The sequence below is a fragment of the Triticum urartu genome, chromosome 6A (genome assembly GCF_056163025.1).
Source record: "Triticum urartu cultivar PI428250 chromosome 6A, HENAU_Tu73, whole genome shotgun sequence".
In the NCBI taxonomy this organism is placed as follows: Eukaryota; Viridiplantae; Streptophyta; class Magnoliopsida; order Poales; family Poaceae; genus Triticum; species Triticum urartu.
In genome coordinates, this window is record NC_141878.1 from 69,538,723 (window position 1) to 69,561,994 (window position 23,272).

At 43.3% G+C, this 23,272-nt stretch overlaps 2 protein-coding genes, 1 long non-coding RNA gene and 1 pseudogene across 5 annotated transcripts; all 4 read left to right on the forward strand.

Moving 5' to 3' along the window:
- Positions 1-128: 128 nt before the first annotated feature.
- Positions 129-2,287, forward strand: LOC147963986 (uncharacterized). Of its 2 annotated transcripts, XR_015608917.1 has the most exons (4): positions 129-1,127; positions 1,192-1,353; positions 1,444-1,651; positions 1,753-2,287. It is a non-coding gene; the product is annotated as an uncharacterized LOC147963986 (long non-coding RNA). The 2 variants fall into 2 exon arrangements; XR_015608916.1 differs by having other exon boundaries at positions 129-1,353.
- Positions 2,288-5,368: 3,081 nt separating this feature from the next.
- On the forward strand, positions 5,369-6,350 carry LOC125512885 (chlorophyll a-b binding protein, chloroplastic-like). The gene has a single exon (XM_048677955.2). The coding sequence runs from the start codon at positions 5,440-5,442 to the stop codon at positions 6,238-6,240; it is 801 nt and encodes a 266-aa protein (XP_048533912.2). The 5' UTR covers positions 5,369-5,439; the 3' UTR covers positions 6,241-6,350.
- Positions 6,351-6,489: 139 nt separating this feature from the next.
- On the forward strand, positions 6,490-14,780 carry LOC125512886 (chlorophyll a-b binding protein, chloroplastic-like; annotated as a pseudogene). Its single transcript, XR_015607305.1, has 2 exons — positions 6,490-6,624; positions 9,073-14,780. The product of XR_015607305.1 is annotated as a chlorophyll a-b binding protein, chloroplastic-like (transcript).
- A 2,397-nt stretch (positions 14,781-17,177) lies between these two features.
- LOC125512887 (protein FAR1-RELATED SEQUENCE 5-like) lies at positions 17,178-18,901 on the forward strand. The gene is made up of 3 exons (XM_087529780.1): positions 17,178-17,632; positions 17,737-18,119; positions 18,669-18,901. Exons 1-3 carry the CDS (start codon positions 17,178-17,180, stop codon positions 18,899-18,901), a joined length of 1,071 nt encoding a protein of 356 aa, XP_087385906.1.
- Positions 18,902-23,272: the final 4,371 nt, after the last annotated feature.

Sequence of the window (23,272 nt, forward strand, 5' to 3'; positions counted from 1 at the left end):
CGCCCCTGTCCCGCGCCGTCGCCCGTCGCTATCCCCGTCCCCGTTGACGCCCCGGCCCGTCGTCGCCGTCCCCGTCGTCGACGTCTCGTGCCGCCGCCCCGTCGCCGCGCCGGTCGATCGCTCGCCCCGGTCACCCCACGGTGCAAGACCCCCGCGCGCGCCATGGCCGCGCCCCGATCGAGGCCCCGCTCGTACGCACACACACACACGTACACGCGCGCACACACACACATTTTTACTTATTTTTTGTTTTCTGTTTTTTAGATTAATGTCAAATTGTTAATGTCAAAGTTTTAGCTAGCTAAATGAATTAGATCAATGCATGTCAAATTGTTAATTAGATGATTGAATTAGATGAATTAGCTAGATAAGAATGTTATAATAATGTCAAATGTTAGACGAATTAGATAGAAATGTTAAATATTAATGTCAAATTTTAGATGAATTAGCTAGATATTAATTAATGTTAATTAGATGAGTTAGTTTTTTATACTTTTAGTTATAGATGAATTAGATATATTAATGTTAGATGAATTAGTAAGTGCTTAGTTGAATTAGTAAGAAAATTAATTATTTTTATTTATGGTAAGTGCTTAGTTGAACTAGTTGAATTAATAGAACTAGTTTATTTTTAGTAAGAAAATTTAGGTATATGAGATTTGATGATCTAATTAAAATTTACTATAGAACTAGCTAGTTTATTTTTAGTAAGAAAATTAATAAAACTAGTTTATTTTTAGTAAGTGCTTAGTTGAATTAATAGAATTAGTTGAATTAGTTGAATTAATAGAACTAGTAAGTGTTTATCAATTAATGTTTCAACTATGAACATAAGAAATTTCTGATGACGAAAAGATTTCGGTATGTGCGAATACTACGAATATGAGCACGGCCTGTGCGACAGGAATTTCCTACTTGATGGTAGGCGCTTCAGCATCAAGATGAGACCTTCGAAGTGGATACAGTAAGTCACAACGACAAGTCTTTTTTCGTAATTAAGCATGACTTATGCTTCATTTGCTTCAACTTATAATTTTAATTTTTTACTATTCTACTAGCGTATCCTCTGCCATGCAAGAATTGTTGTCTTGGACAAGATTGGTTTCAGTCCTATAAAAACTATGGAGGTAAAGAGAGTTTAATTGAAGACCGAGCATGGCTATACTTTTGACGCAAAATTATACAATGCAGATACCTACATCTATTTTGAATGCAAAACTTGGCAAGCACTATGCAAGGCTTATGCATTTGAGCCTGATATGATTATCACCTTTGATATTCGTCCGAAAGATGATATTAAAGGTAATATCATAATCTGGGTCGATGTGTAGACGCCTCCAATTCTACCATTATGTGAGTTTCTCAACCATATTTATGTCTTCGTTATTGTTTATTCAAAATAGTTGACAACTAATTTCTATTAACATCTTATTTCTATTCAAGCAAACATGTCCAACGCTTGGTGGACAGGACCGTCCACTGTCCTGGGGCTGAACTAAACTACGAAGAGATAAGTCATTATGTTTCATGGCTTGATGATCTTGATACTGTCAAGAGAAATTATGTTCCTGGACTTGAAAATCTTAGCACTCAAAACGTGCGACCAATAGTGTTCGTATTAAACTACGGTCACATCTATTTAGGAAAGATGGTAAGATTTTTACTATTTGTCCTCAGTGCATTTTTTGCATATATTATTTTTTAAGCTAAACTTCATTGTTAAGTATGTTACTATATAATGTTCTTCAACAGAGACTCCCGATGATAGTTGTGCCTCATTGGATCGAGACAAAATGTCGCATGGCAATGATTAGCTTACGACCAAGACATCCTACATCACACATGAGTGCATTCAGGATTTCTAAAACCGAGGAATGCTTAATAGTGAAAGACTAGAGTTAAATTGTGAAGGATCACAGAGAAGTAATAGGGGATAGCAATCAGAAGCGCAACCCACAATTAGAAGACAGGTTCATCTGCATGCTACAATATGGTGAATCAGGAGAGCTACACATGTTCTATGCTATTTTACCTGAGAGAAAGAGCAGCAGGAGTGATTAGCTAGTTCCTGCTCTTAGTACTTGTCATCTCATGTCCGTGTTCTTCGTCCTGAACTTAATCTCAAAGTGATTTGGTTTTGTGGTCTTATGAACGCTTATAATCTCATGACCATGTTGAACTCGATGATATCTTTGCTTCTGGTACAAGTGGATGTTTCTTCTTTAAGCTAGAATGAGTTTGAAGATGATGATGTGCTACACTATGACTGTGATGATTAAATAGCTAGTGTTGATAGTAATGACTATGATGATTATTATTAGCTAGTGTTAGTGATGATTAGATAGCGGTAATGACTATGATGATTAAATAGTGGTAATGAGTAATGACTATGATGATTATTAGCTAGTGTTGTTGGTAATGATATGAGATGCAAGAGTTTTTATATTAATATGATGATGATGAGTTATTATATCATTTGGTGAAAGAACCGCGAATTAGTTTCAACTGGATGGATCCTAAGTGATCAAGTAATATGGATTATTGATAATCCATATTACTTGATCACTTAGGATCCATCCACTTAAAACTAATCCGCGGTTCTTTCATCTAGTGATTTAATAACTCATTATAATGTAAAAACAATCTCTAAATTGCTACTATACGTAAATATACCTCGCCGGTCTTTGTATATATATATATATACCAAATTGTATAAATATATATGTGGGTATGTGTGCATGAATGGTGTGATGTGAGACATTCTATTTATATATATGCATAACATGTACAATATGTAATATCATAAAATACCAGCAAATGAAAAAAATTAAATGAAAACACAAAATTAAAGGAAAAATAAATAATAAAACCAAACCCCCCCAAACCTTTTATTACTAACTGGTACTAAAGGTCTCCCCGCCCCCGGCACTGGCTCGTGCCACGTGATGGCCCTTTAGTGGCGGTTCGTGTTGAAGCAGTACTAAAGGGGGGACCTTTAGTCCCCATCCTTTAGTGCCGGTTGCAGAACCGGCACTAAAGAGCCTTACGAACCGGTGCTAAAGCTCGGTTCTGCACTAGTGATTGCAAATAAAGTTTAGCACACTATAGTTGGTGTGCGTGATCTTGGAAGCATAAATTTTTTCATCCATATTGATATTAAAATGTACTTTGAATAATCATAACTATTATAATATTGTAGATGAATAGAGTTTACCACAATATAGTTTTTGTGCATGGTCATCACCAAAACAGAAAAGATACGGCGACATGAGAGTCACACAGAGAGAGAGAGAGAGAGTGAGAGGTCAAACTTCAAATTATATTTGTTTATGAGATTTCCATAGTAATCATGGTTCAAAAAAGGGGGTTCCTGTCCTAATTTAAGAGCTAAACACATAAAAATACATACATAAGTGAAATTTATAAGCACGCATATGAATTTGACTCGATTCTGATCTGTTGATGATCATCTGAAAAACTGGTAGGAGTATATGTGAATGGGAAATGTTTAAAATCAACCGGCTGAAAAGAGCGTCACGTAAACCGGCTGCTCTGCTCGACACGTGTCCCTAAGAGAACGAGGCCGCCGCTTTACCCCTCCAGCTTATCTCCTTCACACGGCTGCTCCTCCACACGTTTCCCCCCTATCTTCTTTCCTCTCCCCGCCTCTTCCGTTGCATCTGAGAGGGAGAGATGCCCATGACGACGCCAACCACCAACCGGGATGGACGACCACCACCACCAGCAGCTGCACCCCGCCCGAAGTTGTTGCTACAAGCGAGGGGTAAACGCGACCACTAGCTGTGTGCTCCTCGCCATGGGGGCGCACCACCATTGCTGCGAGCTGGAAGCAGCAGTTTGCTGCTCGCCATGGGCGCACGGGCCATAGCGCCGTTGCCGCTGTTGCATCGAAGCAGGAAGACCGGAGGCGGGCGCTGCTCGGCGCCGGTGCTGCAACGCCGCACGAAGGAGGTGCTGTGTTGGAGCTTATTTTCACGCCGTTGAGGTTGCATTGGAGCGCCACCCGTGGCTGCCATGGAGCGCCGCCCGATCGTTGGAGCTGCGATGGGGTTGGAACAGACTCCGCCGAGGCTGCAATGAAGCTTTCGCCGGAGTTGCAATGAAGCTTCGCCGGAGAAGTCGCGCTCGGTGTTGCCATAAAGCGCCACTCGGGGCTGCATGGGAGCTCCGCCCGGTCATTGGAGCAGCGATAGGGTCGGAACGGACTCCGCCGGGGCTGCAATGAAGCTTCACCAGAGCTGCAATGAAGCTTTCGCCGGAGCTGCAATGAAGCTTCGCCGGAGACGTCGCGCTCGGTGTTGCCATGAAACGCCACTCGGGGCTGCATTGGAGCTCCGCCCGGTCATTGGAGCAGCGATGGGGGCGGAACGGACTCCGTCAGGGCTGCAATGAAGCTTCGCCGGAGACGTCGCGCTCGGTGTTGCCATGGAGCAGCCCTCCGGTGGCTCCCGGTGCTGTGTTGCAGCAGTTGCCGGCGGCTCTGAGAGCTGCGATGCAATGGTCGCCGGCGATTCCGGTGCCGAGATGTCGTAGGCGCAGGTATCACGGTGGGTTGTTGTGTTGCTCTGCAACATCGGTCTTCAGAGGAGACGTGGGCTGTTGAACTGAATCGCATGGTGGATGGGTTCAGAGAAGAGAAGACGCCAGGCTGCCTTGTCGAAATCGACGGCCACCAATGCCATATTGGACGTCTAATTAGGCGGATGATTTTCTTAGAAAATCATCCGGCTGATTTGTAGCAGTGCCCATATGTGAATACATAGTGCAATATAGTCAGGCAATATTATTATGTACTGTCATAGACATGTGAAAATTAAAGAGGGTATATATGTGTATGTTATCACAAAAATTTGTGAAAATAACATCTAAAACTAACATTAGTTTCATGTAACCGTATCCACCATTTTGTTTTCCAAATTTATGTGGTATCGTTGCGCACTTCAAAAAATAAGGCTCATCCAGCGGTCAATTCTACCATATCCACCATTTATAAACGCTAAAAGATATGGAGTACATCAGGGCTTCCTAGTGTTAGTACTTCCAGCAGAGAAGAAATCTGCTGCATGCGAACCAGGCACTACTATTAACAGATCTCAGTACCACACGTGACCCAATCAGCTGTCTCCAAGGAGATCCTGGTCACAACCACTCCTAACCACAAGCACACAACAACACCATTTCCTGGCTCTCGATACGCCAAGTGTTCAGAGAGAGCAACATATCTCTTCGGCACCAATGGCGTCAAAGCTCAAGATTTCTTTCTCTATCCATGTTGATCTTGTCAGCTTACACACCATATCGATCCCCTATGCCACCTCGCTGCCTTAAATAGCTACCTCCCCCTCTCCTGTCAAGCCATCTCCACACTCTCACCTTTCTTTGAGAACCCATACAGCAGACACTTTTCTTAGCTCTCCAATGGCGGCGACCACCACGTCCCTTTCCTCCTCGACCTTTGCTGGCAAGGCGGTGAAGAATGTACCATCGCCAGCTCTCTTCGGCGAGGCCCGCGTGACCATGCGCAAGACTGCAGCGAAGGCTAAGCAGGTTTCCTCTGGCAGCCCATGGTATGGTGCTAACCGGGTGCTCTACCTCGGCCCACTCTCTGGTGAGCCCCCGAGCTACCTGACCGGTGAGTTCCCTGGTGACTATGGGTGGGACACTGCTGGGCTTTCAGCTGACCCCGAGACCTTTGCCAAGAACCGGGAGCTCGAAGTGATCCACTGTCGCTGGGCCATGCTCGGAGCACTTGGTTGTGTCTTCCCGGAGTTGCTGGCCCGCAATGGCGTGAAGTTCGGTGAGGCCGTTTGGTTTAAGGCTGGCTCCCAGATCTTTAGTGAGGGTGGTCTTGACTATCTTGGCAACCCCAGCCTCGTCCACGCGCAAAGCATCCTAGCTATTTGGGCATGCCAGGTCGTGCTCATGGGTGCTGTTGAGGGGTACCGTATTGCCGGTGGCCCGCTTGGTGAGATCGTCGACCCACTCTACCCGGGCGGCAGCTTCGACCCTCTTGGCCTAGCTGACGACCCTGAGGCATTTTCCGAGCTCAAGGTGAAGGAGATTAAGAATGGTCGTCTTGCCATGTTCTCAATGTTTGGCTTCTTTGTCCAAGCTATCGTCACGGGCAAGGGCCCTCTTGAGAACCTTGCTGACCACATCACCGACCCTGTCAACAACAATGCATGGGCATTCGCCACCAACTTTGTCCCCGGCAAGTAAGGTGTCTTGGGATTGTGCTCGCCATAAGGCATGTTGTCCTGTGATCTGAGTTGTACTATCATGATGTAAATTATGAGAATTTTATGCAAAAGCATTGTTAGATTTGCCCACCTTCCATGTTGCAGCCTGCGTCGATTTGACTGCTGTTTTATGATCACATCATCACAATCACAATAACAGGAGCAAATAAACACTTTGAGGTGGGCTTAATTTACTATTACTGTATTGTGCCTAGACGAGTGGCAACTTATATAATCATGTGTGCATGTGAATTTGCGGGTGGGACATATATAGACATTGATCTAGTAATCAAGAATGACATACCCTCTCGCCACGTATTCGTGTTCGGCTTCTTCTACGTGCACAGGTCATCATTCTCACCAGGTAAAACATCGTTAGATTTGTCTATTGCAGAAGTGCCTCCGTGCTACTACTTAAAATTTATCAGACCTAACATAAAGCAACCATTGTTAGTAACTCCTAGGATGAATGCAAGTAGGTCTAGTATATGAATCCAAATTAATCCCGGTCCAATCCTGACAGCTAGAACAACATTGTGTCCCACACGATCATCCCCTGTCTCCCATATTCCCATGTCGCAATAATCACCACTCTCTCGGCTGATGTCTCGCTGCCCCTAAACGAATGAGGCTATTGTATCAGCAAATGTCAATCAAATAAGAACTACCAAACTTCTAGACATTTTTATGCTGATCCAATACTTGAACCAATCTTTTTTATTCTTACCCAATTTCACCACACAACTAATATTGATCATTTTCACCTCATTCATTACCTCAATAATATATAGCCAAGATTGCACCATCAATCAGAAAGAGTGCAAGATTGTATCTACCCCAGCTAATTGGCCTCCCCCAACCCAACCACTCCAGCGAAAGCCTTCACCCTCCCCTACCCCCCATTATATATTTCAAACAACCCCTCCTTTCTTTCACAAAAAGAACTCCCCAAAGCGACCACACCCCAAAGCCATGTGGTTCGGTTCACCACCAGGGCATTGTTATCTGAAGTGGAAACACAATATCACTATGGAGAAATCGTCGATTTAGCCGGGGATGGGGGTGCGAAAAGGGAGTCGCCGACGCTGATATTGCAGTGGATGACAAAGAATTGGAGGTGGAGATGGGTGGGCATCCACCTTAAGATCATGTGCGTCCCTATTTTGGGTCAATTTATTAAAACAATCAGGGTATTACTATTTTGTTAAATCATATCAGACTAGAGAGACATTAAAAATATACTTTTACATATCCTACGTATTAAAATGTTCTAAATAAATATCCCCCAAAAAAATGTTCTAAATAAATATTGTTTGCACAAATGTAGAAAGGATAAGGCGACATGAGAATCAACGTTGTTGCAAATATAGAAAGCTTTTCCGTTTTTTGAGTGATTATGACCCTTTTTGACACGGGGAGGGGGGTCAGCTTTTTTTTTTTACCATATTTCTGTTCTAATTTAAGAGCTAAGCATATAAAAATGAAACATACATAATCATAACTGAAAATTATAAGCGCGCAGATGAGATTGACTCAACACTGATGTTTTGAACTAGTATGTGAATTTGGGAAGCGGATCCTCTAACATCCTTAAGGGATGCCACGAAGCTACAGTGACATGCGTGTGTAAAACGGAGAAGGAATGGCAGGGTTACTATAGCAATTATTGTGCGGATTTACTGTAGCATGTACAAAAATAAATCGAAAAATAATTTTATTGCATCATAATTTTGTTTGTATGTAATCTTTGTAAATGTATACAGTAGATTTGTAATTTGCAAATTAATTATAATCATTTTAGGCTTAACCATATAGATGTGAAGAAGGGATGCCACGGTTACTGTAGCTTACGTGACATCCCTTGAGGATGTTAGAGGATCCGGTTCCGTGAATTTATACTGCAATGTTGTGAAACAATAATATTATTTGTGATCACACACATGCAATGTATCTGGGGTCATCAAGGATCAGATAACAACAAAGATATAAATGTGTATGTTATCCCAGAAATTTGGGAAACTAACATCTTAAAAAAGCACTGGTTTAATGTCAAAGTAATAGTCTCCATCATTTTATGTTCCCAATTTATGTTGTAATGTTAGGCACTTCGATTTTTTTGTTTGTTCAAGATTACTAAGGAAGGACGAATATTTTAATTTAGGGATAAATTAGTAGTATTTTTATTTACCAAACCTAATATGTTTATTTCTGTAGCAGTATAATGAGCGAAGATACCCAATGAAACCTGGATCTAGATGCACCCCTATTGAAAAGATATTTTAAAAATAGCAAAAAAGATAAACAATTCTAAACTTTTTGTAATGAACATGATCTAATGTTATACTCGCATGTAAAGTTTCATGAAGGAGCGACTCCCATGGTCTTTTGTGCAAACAAAAGGTTGGATCTATATAAAAGTTACTATTCAAGATTTTTGATATTGCGATTTTGTTTTCTTTCCTAGAATAACACGGTAGTCATTTCTTGGCCAACTTCCTTCATAAGTAGAACTCTCGACCATGTTCGCCACAGAATTTGTTTGATTCTCTTCTCTCTCTTTTTTTTTGCTATTGTTTAAGTTAAAATAAAATGTTTTAGTGGGTGCGCCCAGATCCAGGTTCTAAAGATCCACATCCGTAAGTCATTTACTTTAATCTAAAACATACAGAATATGCAGATATTAATTAAATTAATTAATTTACTGGTTAGTTGATGGCAAATTAAGGTGTACCTACATTTTCCGAGAAAAAATGGATATATATATAAGTTTTATGTATGGAATTTTGCTCAATAATGTGATCTTTTACCACAGCCTGATGGTACATCCTATTCTGATTTTCTGAACGCTAAAGGATACATGAAGACAACAGCTAGCGGTGTGACGCTGCGCGATGCTTCCTAGCGCAGATCTCACTCACACTTGATCCAGTCAGCTGTCTCCAAGGAGATCCTAGTCACGGCCACTTCTAGCCACAAGCTCACAGCAACAGCATTTCCTGGTTCTCGCTGCTCCAAGTGTTCTGACAAGAAGAGATCTCTGCAGCACCAATTGCATCAAAGCTCAAGATTTTTCTCTCTATCCGTGTTTATCTTGTAAAGCTTAGATACCTTCCGCTGCCTTAAGTAGCCACATCCCCTTCTCCTATCAAGTCATATTCACACTCACGCCTCTCTTGGAGAACCCATACAGCAGACTCCGGTCTTAGCTCTCCAATGGCGGCGACCACCACGTCCCTTTCCTCCTCGTCCTTTGCCGGCAAGATGGTGAAGAACATACCGTCGTCGGCTCTCTTTGGTGAGGCCCGCATCACCATGCGCAAGACTGCAGCGAAAGCGAAATAGGTTTCCTCTGATAGCCCATGGTACGATGCTGATCATGTGCTCTACCTCGGCCCACTCTCTGGTGAGCCCTCGAGCTACCTCACCGGTGAGTTTCCTGGCAATTATGGTTGGGACACTGCCGGACTTTCGGCTGACACCGAGACCTTCTCCAAGAATCGGGAGCTAGAGATGATCCACTGTCGTTGGGCCATGCTTGGGGCACTTGGATGCGTCTTCCCTGAGTTGCTCGCCCGCAACGGCGTCAAGTTTGGCGAGGCCGTTTGGTTCAAGGCTGGCTCCCAGATCTTTAGTGAGGGTGGTCTCGACTACCTCGACAACCCCAGCCTTGTGCACGCGCAAAGCATCCTAACTATTTGGGCATGCCAGGTTGTAACGCCCACGATGCGGCTACATCTCCCACGTGTCAAGGCACGACTTAGAGACATAACCGCATTGTGATTTTGTCGCAAGAATGGTCATCTTCACACAATCCCATGTAATGAACAAGAAAGGGATAAGGAGAGTTGGCTTACAATCGCCACTTCACACAATGCTTAAATAAATCAAACATCATCCAAAATACATACAGAGACCGACTACGGTCAAACCCAAATAAAAAAAGATAAGCCCAAATGCTAGATCCTCGATCGTCCCAACTGGGCTCCACTACTGATCAACAGGAAACGAAACATAGTAACGACCAAGGTCCTCGTTGAACTCCCACCTGAGTTCGCTAGCATCACCTGCACTGGTATCATCGACACCTGCAACTGTTTTGGAAGTATCCGTAAGTCACGAGGACTCAGCAATCTCACAACCGCGAGATCAAGACTATTTAAGCTTATGGGTAGGATAAGGCCATGAGGTGGAGTTGCAGCACACGCTAAGCAAATATGGTGGCTAACATGCGCAAATAAGAGTAAGATGAGAAGCTACGCAATGGACGTGAAGCTAGAAGTGATCAAGAAGTGATCCTGAAACTACTTACGTTCAAACATAACCCAAGGCTGTGTTCACTTCCCGGACTCCGCCGAAAAGAGACCATCACGGCTACACACGCGGTTGATTCATTTTAATTAAGTCAAGTGTCAAGTTCTCTACAACCAGATATTAACAAATTCCCATCTGCCACATAACCGCGGGCACGGCTCTCGAAATTTTATACCCTGCAGGGGTGTCCCAACTTAGCCCATCACAAGCTCTCATGATCAACGAAGGATATTCCTTCTCCCGGAAAGACCCGATCAGCCTCGGAATCCCGGTTACAAGACATTTCGACAATGGTAAGACAAGACTAGCAAGACCGCTCGATGTGCCGACAAATCCCAATAGGAGTCGCACGTATCTCGTTCTCAGGGCACACCAGATGGGATAAGCTACGAGTAAAACCAGCCATCAAGTTTCCCCGAGGTGGCCCCGCAGGCTGCCTGTTTCGGACCAACACTCAGAGGAGCACTGGCCCCGGGGGGGGGGGGGGGTTAAACTAAAAATGACCCTTGGGTTTGCAACCCCAAGGGAAAGTTATAGGTTGTTAGGCAAATGTAAAACGAAGGTTGGGCCTTGCTGGAGGAGTTTTATTCAAAGCGAACTGCCAAGGGGGTCCCATAACCCCAACCGCGTAAGGAACACAAAATCATGGAACATAACACCGGTATGACGGAAACTAAGGCGGCAAGAGTGGAACAAAACACCGAGTAAAAGGCCAAGCCTTCCACCCTTTGCCAAGTATATAGATGCATTAATTAAATAAGAGATAATGTGATATCCCAACATATCCATGTTCCAACATGGAACAACCTGCAAGGCACCTGCAACTAGCAACACTATAAGAGGGGCTGAGCAAAAGCGGTAATTAGCCAAACAACGGTTTGCTAGGAAGCTGGGTTAGAGGCTTGACATGGCAATAGGGGAGGCATGATAAACAAGTGGTAGGTAGCGCGACATAGCGATAGAGCGAACAACTAGCAATCAAAGATAGAAGTGATATCGAGGGTAATGATCATCTTGCCTGAGATCTCGCAAGGAAGAAGAACGAGTCCATGAAGAAGACAAATGGACGTAGTCGAACGAATCCTCACAACTCCGGAACGAAATCGAAGCTAACGAGAGAAGCAAACCGGAAAGAAGCAAACAACCATCACGTAAACATGGCATGATGCACAACCAAGGATGATGCATGTCCGGTTTAATGAGTCATGGCATGGCAAAGTGCAACAAACAACACTACACGTTAAGTGGAGCTCAATATGCAACAAGTTGCATATTGACGAAACATCACATTCAAATATTTAGTTCACTCTCGTTTATGTACCCAACAATATTAAATATTATTAAACATGGCAAGGAGTGAGGCATAAGTAAACTAACTATTTAGGCAAGTTTAAATGAGGCCAGAAATAACAAACAACAATTCCGGAAAATCCCCATATGCATATTATGAATTCGGTACTGTTCTGCCCTAAACCATATTTTAGAGTTGTTAAACATGCAAGATGAGTGCACCATGTTAAACTAGGCATTTTTCTACCCCATTTGCATATAAAGTTTATTTAAATCCGAGCTATGGTTAATTAGTTATGAATTAAATCATTTTAACATGAAAAATATGCAAATTAATGCAAACAACATTTTAAACTTTTTAAACATGGATGAAAGTTGCATATTATGAAACTAGACAAAATTCTAAGCATTTTACATATATAAGTTATTTACATATGATGCACGGTTTGTGAGATATGATATGCATGAACATGGAGGGTTTTTCTACAAATCTGCCAAACTCCTGGATAAATGAATAAATTCGCAGCAAGGGAAAAAAACTACACGGGGAAAAACTGGTTGTGCCAATAGTGCATAGGAAGGGGCTGGAGGGGGCTTCTTACCCATGGCCATGGCCCAGGTTGGTGGAGCAATGGGCCGGCTGGTGTGTTGGGCCTTGGCGTCGAAAGCGTGCACAGCTGGACCTCGCTGGAAGAGGCAGGACGCGGTAAACGTGGTTGGGACGAGCGGGCGTCCTCTGCTTGATAGGAAGGAGAGCCGCTGCGGCGCGGGTAACTCCGAAGGAGGACGGAGCGACGGGAACGGGAGGAGATCGCTGGACATGGCGCAGGGCTGCCCGAATCTCGCTGGAGATGAAGCAGATCGGGTGGTGGCGCAACAAACGTGGCCGGCGGTGGGCTCCTGTCCGTGGGGGAAAAGAGAGAGGCCACGGGTGAGGGACACGGAGAGCAAACAGGGGAGAAAGAGAAGGGAAGCGAGGTCGGCCTGTTCCGACGATGCTCCAACAGGATCCCGGTCGCCAGAGGAGGGCAGCGGCGAGGCGGCGGGGTCGAGCAGGAGGAGGCGCTCGGGGAGGTTGGTGCGGGGAGCAAGGGCGTACGGGCAGCGGCGTGGTCCGGGCCCAGGCGGGCTCGCGATGGGCTTCGCAGGGCCGCGCGGCTGGAGGTGGAGAATCGAGCGAGGTGGTGGCTGGCGAAAGGCGACGCGCCAAGTGGCAGCGGGGAAGCGGGAAGGCACGGAAATTGAGGAGGGTAGGTGGCTGATGTCTACTACACAACCTTCTTCTTGTAGACGTTGTTGGGCCTCCAAGTGCAGAGGTTTGTAGGACGGTAGCAAATTTCCCTCAAGTGGATGACCTAAGGTTTATCAATCCATGGGAGGCGTAGGATGAAGATGGTCTCTCTCAAACAACCCTGCAACCAAATAACAAAGAGTTTCTTGTGTCCCCAACACACCCAATACAATGGTAAATTGTATAGGTGCACTAGTTCGGCGAAGAGATAGTGATACAAGTGCAATATGGATGGTAGATAAAGGTTTTTGTAATCTGAAAATATAAAAACAGCAAGGTAACTAATGATAAAAGTGAGCACAAACGGTATTACAATGCGTTGAAACAAGGCCTAGGGTTCATACTTTCACTAGTGCAAGTTCTCTCAACAATAATAACATAATTGGATCATATAACTATCCCTCAACATGCAACAAAGAGTCACTCCAAAGTCACTCATAGCGGAGAACAAACGAAGAGATTATGGTAGGGTACGAAACCACCTCAAAGTTATCCTTTCTGATCGATCTATTCAAGAGTCCGTAGTAAAATAACATGAAGCTATTCTTTCCCTTCGATCTATCATAGAGTTCGTACTAGAATAACACCTTAAGATACAAAACAACCAAAACCCTAATGTCACCTAGATACTCCAATGTCACCTCAAGTATCCGTGGGTATGATTATACGATATGCATCACACAATCTCAGATTCATCTATTCAACCAACACAAAGAACGTCAAAGAGTGCCCCAAAGTTTCTACCGGAGAGTCAAGACGAAAACGTGTGCCAACCCCTACGCATAAGTTCACGAAACTCGCAAGTTGATCACCAAAACATACATCAAGTGGATCACGTGATATCCCATTGTCACCACAGATAAGCACATGCAAGACATACATCAAGTGTTCTCAAATCCTTAAAGACTCAATCCGATAAGATAACTTCAAAGGGAAAACTCAATCCATTACAAGAGAGTAGAGGGGGAGAAACATCATAAGATCCAACTATAATAGCAAAGCTCGCGATACATCAAGTTCGTATCACCTCAAGAACACGAGAGAGAGAGATCAAACACATAGCTACTGGTACATACCCTCAGCCCCGAGGGTGAACTACTCCCTTCTCATCATGGCGAGCGCCGGGATGATGAAAATGGCCACCGGAGAGGGATTCCCCCTCTGGCAGGGTACTGGAACAGGTCTAGTTTAGTTTTCGGTGGCTACAGAGGCTTCTGGCAGCGGAACTCCCGATCTATTCTGTTCTTCGATGTTTCTAGGGTATATATATACATATATATAGTGTTACTATTCATCACCCAGGGTGCAGAATAAATTATTTTTCATCCGAGGTAATCTTATGATAATTTCATAATTAAATTACGTTTGCAATTTAAATAGTTACATTCCTATTGATTCATTACGTAAAATTTGGCATAAGAAAATAAAAATATAGGTCATAAGACAAGAAAATTTGCCGTTTATGTGTATTTTACACTATGTTTTTATGTTTGTAATTTGACATAACAAAAAATATTTTTTACAACGATTATATATTTTCTTACGGTGTCTTTTTACGTCGGAAATAAGAGAAAAGTTACGGAACGTAAAATTACGGGGCATTGATGGTAAAATAGAGGGGGGGGGTGAAGAATAACTATTCCTCACCCAGGGTGACGAATAGCGCGACCCTATATATATATAGATAGAGAGAGAGAGCCTGAAGACAGCACTATTCTAATCCCAGGATAAGAATAGTTATTTGGATCATAGCAACCCCTATATAGAGCCCGAAGACAGGTTCCCGAACTTCCCTGGACTGCCGGCCCAGCCCGATAGAATCCCACCTGGACCCCGATCCCGACAGAATCCCACCTGGACCCCGATCTCGATCGAGCCGCCCCTCCCCAACCCCCCTCCTCGCCGCTCCTCCCCTCGATCTCCGCCGTGATTCGCCGCCGAAAATCCGCCGGATCCAGCGCCTCCCTTCCTTCTCCAGATTCTGGCCGACTGGATCGAGCTCTGCCCCCTCCGACTCCACCTCCTGCCCGACCATCGGCGCGGGTGAGCGAGCGACGGCGGATGCCGGCGCGAGGGAGCCTGCGTCGCCTGGAGCCGGCGAAGCTGCCGGATTTCTGCGATGAACGGCCGCCATGGACTTCCGGAAGCCTCATCCTCGGTCCATCGTCACCGCCAGACGGCTTGGCAGTGCTCGTGATGGCCAAGGCACAACCTACGGCGAACATCGCACCCAAGGAAGCATCTTGGCGGTGGAGGCCGCATTGGCGACGCCTTCAAATATAAGAACAGTATATGAATTTCCTCCCTGATCTTGCCTTCTTCCTCAATCTTGCCTTCTCTGACCTTCTTGCTTCGTGCATATGAACTTCGCGCCCCCTGCAAGACATGGATTGCCATGCGGTTCCTCTCCTACCTCCACGACGAATTTTTCTCAAGGTGGCCTATCAACTGCTGGAAAAAGGTTGGCCGAACTTCTAGCCAGGGTATGGTTGAACTTCTTCCTTCCTTTGGTTTGTTATTTTCTTATAGCTATGTGAAGTTCAGGTGGTGTGTGAGCATCAATCCAGGGTACAAAAGCTTTTTTTAAAACTGCCTGCTTACATGCATGTGAAGTTCAGGTAGTATGTGAGCCTCAGTCCAGGCTACAAACACTATAAAATCTGCCTGCATTCACATTCACATGTGGAAAAGCCATGTGAAGTTCAACTAGTAAGTGTGCTAGAGTTCAGGTTGGTATGTGTCTAGTTCTGTGCATAAAAAGGAAAATAGAACATGCATGTGATATGACATGAAGGTCAGGTTGGTATGCACTAGCAGTCCAACCATTCAAAAACTCATGAAGGTTCAGGTTTTTTAACTGTAGACAATATTTCCCCTTTGCAAAACAAGAAGTTCAGGTTGTGGAGAGTGCTCAGTTCAGGTACATATAAGTAATCAAATATTGTAGAATTAAAAAACATGATGTGAAGTTCATTCTGTGAAGGGTGCTCAGTTCAGGTACAAAGGCATTGGCAGATGCTCAGCTTAGTGCATAGTGTGATGGCTCTCACCACTTTTATATGAGAAGTTCAGGCTGTGAATAATGCTAAGTTCAGTTACAAAGGTATATGCAGATATAACTTGTGTGCTAATAGACATTTTTTTCTTTTATGTCAGCAAGACGAGAGACGCATGAAGAAGCTTAGAAGTTCCCAGCAGCAAGTACACAATCCAAAGCCTGTACGCGTTGCACCACCCCCTCAATGGGTCACACCTCAAATGCACCAACAACATTACCAACCTGCTCCAGACCAAAAATGGATGACACCCGAAACACACGGATACTTCCAAGATGATGGGTCACAACCCTATCTGCACAGGTTTGCGCCTCCACCTAATTGGGTGACGCCGGAAATCCCCCGCGGATTCTTTGTATCCACCAGCAGACTCCCAAGCACGCCGATGGAGGAGGGGGTTAGCTCAAGTCCTGCGTGTAACTCTGGAGGTTATCCTGGTGTGCCTCATCAATGCCAAAGCGAAGCAACTAAACCGGATCCCAGGACAAATCCAACAGCAACACACACACGGAGGAGAGTGATCTACACACTACCACCGTTTGATCCTGCTGCTGCTACAAGTCAGAATTCTACGGGGCATAAGGTAGATGGATTGCTTCACAAAAAAAAGAGCAAACCAAGACCAGGACCGCAATACCTCCACAACCACCTCAAGAAAAAAGGACGCAAACAAGAGAGAGGCCATCTTCAGCCCTCCTTCCTCCTCGTGATCCACTGCTGCATCCTGCTATGATTACTCCGCCATGCCCCATCCCAGAGGGACAGCAGCCGACACCGGCGGAGTTGCGATCATACACGTACGTAAGTGAAACAAAAAATATTTATATACGCATCTTGTATTATCTACACATTTTCTGCTCCCTCCAGGATAACAAGTTCATAAACTGCATTTTAAGGTGCTGTTTGGATTATTTTTTTCTTTTTCTGCAGACGCCAGATCTACCGGATTATTGAATACCAAGACTAAAGATGCGATTGAAAGATGTAGAGAAAGCAAGGGAATTTTATAACAGATACGCCAGACACGCTGGTTTTGGAATCAGGAAGATGGGTGGAAATGACAACCACAAGTATTTTGTTTGTGCCTTCCAAGGGATACACACATCTTCTGTTTCAGAGGCCAACAGGAAGCGAAACAAAACATCGCAGAGGATGGGCTGCAATGCAAGAATGAGGGTGAAGATGCAGGAGGATGGCACATGCGTGGCAGTGGACATTGAGTACAATCATAATCACGAGCTCATGCAAACTGATGACATGCTGGTATTTTTGCACTCACACAAGAATTGTGACCCCACTATTTTGGAGTACGTAAAGCTCCTGCAGTACCATGATGTCAAGCACACAACAATCATGTCCATGCTATCTGAAAATGAAGATGGAAGCTACTTCCTAAGCATGACCGGACGAGACCTGCTAAACCAGTAAGTATTCAAACACCCACATACTGCAATGTAAAATAGCATCCTAGCTCACAACCCTTTGCTAGCAAAAAATAAACAAATGCATGTTTGCATGTGATTTGCAGGAAAGCCATGAATGCAAGGAAAGATGATTTGGATGATGTATTGAAACTTGTTTCATTCTTCAAAGACATGAAGGCAATAAATGATGAGCTTTTCTATGACATCCAAGTGGACAAGGATAAGTCAATTAAAAACATTTTCTGGTCCAATGCAAGCTGCCGAGGAGCCTATCAAGACTTCAGCGATTGCGTAACATTTGACACGACTTACAAGACCAACAGATTTCATATGCCCCTGGGAGTGTTTGTTGGAACAAACCATCACTTGCAGTCAACGATATTTGCTGTTGCCCTGATAAGAGACGAAGATGCAAAGTCATTCAAGTGGCTGTTCGATACATTTCTACGGTGCATGAACAACAAGCACCCAATTTGCATTCTAACAAGTGAGTTCAAAAAAAAAAACTCCTCAAGTTTCATCATCTTTTCAGTCTATGGGTTTGTGTTGGTTGGGTATATTGGTTTTGTCTGAAAATAATGTAAAGAATGCAGTTCAACCACTGTAAGCACAGAAGTCCAACTAGCAGTACAAGAAAGCAAAATTGTCTGTCACATGTTTAGAAAAAAATTAGTTATGAATGTGAAGTTCAAATACATGAATCATAGAAGTTCAAGGACAAATCTGTAAGATAAATATACGTAGCATGTTCAGAAAAATATAGTTATTTACATGAAGTTCAAGCACTGCCACCACAGAAGTTCAACAACAATGCTTTAAGAAAAAATTTGATTGCGACACTACTAATTTGTTCTACTACTAACTGTGAAGGCAAGCACTGATACCAAAGAAGTTCAGCAACGCTGCTGTAAAGAAAAAATACATGTGACATTCTTAGATACCATATTGCCAAGATGTGTAGTTCAAGTACTTGTACAACATAAGTTCGCCATTAGTACAAAAAAGAATCAAGTTTCATTTTTTTTAATTCATGCAGACCAATGCCCATCGATGGCGAAAGCTATACCACAATCATTTCCAAACACCGTCCACAAGCTATGCCATTGGCACATCATGAAGAAGTACAGGGAATACCTTGCATTGCTGTACAAAAAGTATAAAACATTCAAAGAGGAGTTCACAGCTATATTAAACTGGCTGCTGATGCCAACAGAGTTTGAAGATGCCTGGGCTAAACTCGTGCACAACTACAACCTGGAGAACGACTAGATGATGATGCAGCTCTGGAGTGATAGGAAGATGTGGATTTCAGCATATTACAAGAACATTTTCGGTGCTAGAATGACTTCCACACAACAAAGCGAGAGCATGAACCACGTGCTAAAGAAAGGGTTTGTCAAGGGGACCCAGAACCTACACAAGTTTGCTAGGCGGGTCAATGCTTGCATACAAACTCGGATGTAGAAGGAGAACGAGCAAACAATGACCAGCATGGTATGATGACAAGTACAAAACACCCCCATCATGTTCTGTTTTACCTTCAACATGTGCACTTTGAATTTATAAAAATGAAACCCATGACTCTGCTTCGACTAATATCTCACTTTTTGACATGTGCAGACCAATCCTATGACAAAAACAACTTACGGCTACGAGGAAGACATGTCTATCAAGTACACAAGAGCCGTGTACACTGAGATGAGGAATAGGATGAGAAAGGCCACACTATTTCGCGCAAAGCGTACAACAGAGCCCACTAAGTACCTTGTGTACTACCACAACAAGCCTGGCCATGATGATGAAGAAAGATTTTCCTGGTCAAAGCATGAATTCCAGGTTAAGCTGACCTAGAGAAGGAAATATACGAGTGTGAATGCAAGCTCTGGACACACACAGGTGAGCAAAAAAACAAGATCATTAAATAGCTAGACTAGTAGTATCATATCAAAATTTATGAAACTCATTGCTGGCTCACAAACTATGTATTCTGCATTCATCACAAAAATGCAGGCCTGTTCTGCCTTCACATCATGAACATACTGGACTACATCAAGCCTGACAAATTTCCAAACAAGTATATCCTCAAACGGTACACAAAGACTGCAAGATCACAACCAACCTTTGATACAAGGGACTACAACACAACCGCATCGGATGGCAGCTCAAGGCTATCGAAGCAAGACATCTTGCCGCAGCTGAATTTGATGGTTAACAAGAAAGCGGTGAGATGTGACCAGCAATATGACAGAGCCTACTATGTTCTCAAGAGGCTTGTGGAAGAGCTTGATGCAATACATTCAGCAAATCAAGCGGATGCTGACGAAAGGATGGCTGAAGAGGACGCTGAAATTGAAGATGACCTTCATTATTATGCAGCTGAAATGCTCAACGCTGCCGCTGAAGCCAACCAATGCAAGAAGGGTGATGGCCAATCAATGGAGCAGCGACAGCAAGAGACGATGAAATTGCCGTTGTATTCTGAAACAAAGGGTAGGAAGAAAATTACTGCAGCAAAGAAAAGTGACAAGAGAGCTCAAATGAAGGCACCACCTGCAGGAAGAGTCGTCGTGCACGATGAGAACGGAGTGCCACTTGGACACAGGAAATGCAGTGTGTGCAACCAGGTTGCGGGACACAACAAGCTGACCTGTCCAACACTATTGGAAAGAAACAATGCTGAGGAGATCAAGCAAACCAAATCTCAAAAACAGCAGCCCAAAGTTATGGAACAAAAGAAGGGACCACACCCAAAGAAAGAAAGCAGCAGACTTTGTAGCATATGCAAGGAGTATGAACCACATAATGCAAGAACATGCCCGAAGCGCGCAGATGCTGAAAAGACAAGCAAAATGCCAGAGAAGAAACAGAAAGCAAGACCTAGAGCCAACAACAAGAAAGTGGTGGAAGATGAAGAGGAAGACGAAGATGAAGACACTGTCGAAGAAGAGGAAGACGAAGAGGAAGATGAAGTGGAATGCGATGATGAAGAGGAAGACGACGATGAAGAGGAAGAGGACGATGAAGAGGAAGAGGTACATGTCAAGCAAAAACCTCTACCACCAAAGCCTAGGAGGAGCGCAAGGCTCATGAACAGTTAGAATAGGTCCATTAACACAATGCAAACTTGTGTCATGTCAATGTGCAGAACATTATGTCTTCCCCTGGTAACATACACTGTGAAGTTCAAGTAATATTACTGTAGAAGTCCTGTTATGTTATGGCAGGAAGTGATGTGCTGGTGTTGTATTGCATGAAAGAGCAAGTAGTAATAAATTGAAAAACATACACTGTGAAGTTCAAGTAATATTACTGCAGAAGTCCTGGTATGTTATGGCAGGAAGTGATGTGCTGGTGTTGTATTGCATGAAAGAGCAACCAGCAAAATAATCATACAGTTTTGAAGTTCATGTCAGCTTACAGAAGAAGTTCTGGTATGTAAAGTCGATGTAGGAAAAGAATATGCTTAAAAAATAAAGTTTCGCCGCATAAACTAAGGTTAGCAAGCCTAAGACAACGCGTTCAAATGTGAAGTTCTGCTTGGATACGTGCAGAAGTTCATGTACAATGCAACAAAGATAAAGAAACGTCAACAATATTTATGCACAGATTTACATATGAAATACTTTCGCACTTGAAAAAACACAAAAAAACAAATATAGATTCTACGCAAAAGCATAGATATTGGTTGGGTTGAACATTACCAATACATTACACAACACAGAATATCCTCTCCATCTGAAACCAGCAGCCCAACCACATCTCAAAGTAGAAGTTCAAGTCTACGATCATATGTTGGGAGCCTAAAAATAAAAAACACAAAAAATCAAGCAGTTCAACCAAAACCGAGGCAGAAGTTCAGGTACATCTGTTGGGGCAAAAACATTCAACACATGGATACTGAAAAACGACGCAGTACATTGAAATTCACAAAGCCAAATCATTCTTCACACCAAATGCATTTGTCCACAATATCATAAGTAATAGTGCTGCACCTATAGATACACAAATCACTAAAAACATTCTTACAACCAAATCTTTACGGAATTGTTCCAATCATTATCAAACCTAAAAATCTATGCGAAATCAAATCTACAATGAAACTAATGCTTCGAATTCACGGGCCAAAGGACTGGATCTCTTTAGGGATCTCTGAACGCACGACTTCATTCTTCTCGCTAAAAATTAGAGTGTGCATGGACTCAGCCTTCCAGTCATCTGCAGCAGCCTGCAAGCAAAGAAAGGTGAAAATGATGGTTTAGTAACGGATATCTAAAACCACAGCAGGAGCGTCTCAGCAAAAACACACAAGAATAATCAAAGGATGATGAGACAAGAACAAAGACAGAACATACTTCCACATCACCAAAATCTTCAACAACCTCATCACCATCATACGAAGAGCAGAACTTCACGGCAAAGAAACCACAATCATTACTCTTCTGCTTTAGAACATCGATGAAGGTTGGCCTCTTTGCAATAGTCACCCAGTTAGGCTGCTTGCTCGCCTTGTATGCAGCCTTGCCGTACACCTCCTCGAGCAACCCAACAAATCTCTTCATCTGCCGGAAATAACAAAATTAGATGAAGTCAAAAACATGTTAACCGAAATAGTTAAGTTCAGGTACATAAAAAAGCGACACTTGCATAAGATCCACCTAAACAAAATAGCAGAAGTTCAACTTCTAAATGACATTCAGTTCAAGCAGTATTACCAAAACAGAGACATCAACATATTTTGTCAACACAAGGCATAATAAACTTCATGTCAAACGAGAGAATGTTAAAGGAGGTTCAGGCTAAGAAACACTCATGATACTTTGGCAGTCCCCGTGGAAACTCGTTCGCGACGTTTCCATATTAGCGTAAGAAAGTGAATCAAGGATGTCAATGCTCCCACGATATCTATTCACCACATACACACTATAGTGTGCCATTGTGCCAATTGGCTTGAATAGAATCAAGAAAACCTGCAAAGAATGGAAGGACCGGTGAACACAAACTATAAAGCATATGTACTCAAGAACCGGCATGAACAAAAACTTCTTGACAAACTCAGCAAAAGGATGCACATGAAATTAAAAAAAGCAAGAGTTATGAAAAACTAACCAGCTTTGCATTAAGAAGGTCTTCTTCCTTGTGAACAAACATTGAGAGGAGACCAGCAGATTTTTCTGCATCAAACTTTGGAACTGTTGCGATGTAGAAATCATACTCCAGGCAGTACTGAGCATTCACCAAAACACAATTAAAACACCTCCCAGATGCCACCACAACAAAACTAAGGCAAAAAAAGGAGATAGGGGTGCAAAGAACTAAAACCAGTATGAAGTAGGGACTAAGTACAACCCTATCAGCATTAGTGAAAATCTCAGAGGTCTCCGGCTTATCCTTCCACAAATTTATGAGATAATCCGTTATGTCTCCTTCCATCTGCTGCCCTTCACAGAAAAGCGTATAAAGGACACGTCCTGTGAGGTCAATCACATTCCCAGGGATGGTAAACATGTAGTAGCTTGTCCTACAGAATACAAAAGGATGGTAAAAATATATATTAGAAGTTCAGATACAACAACAAACAGAAGTTCAGACACTATAACTCAAAAGGCAAGAGGAGACATAAAACAGAAGTTCAGATACTAC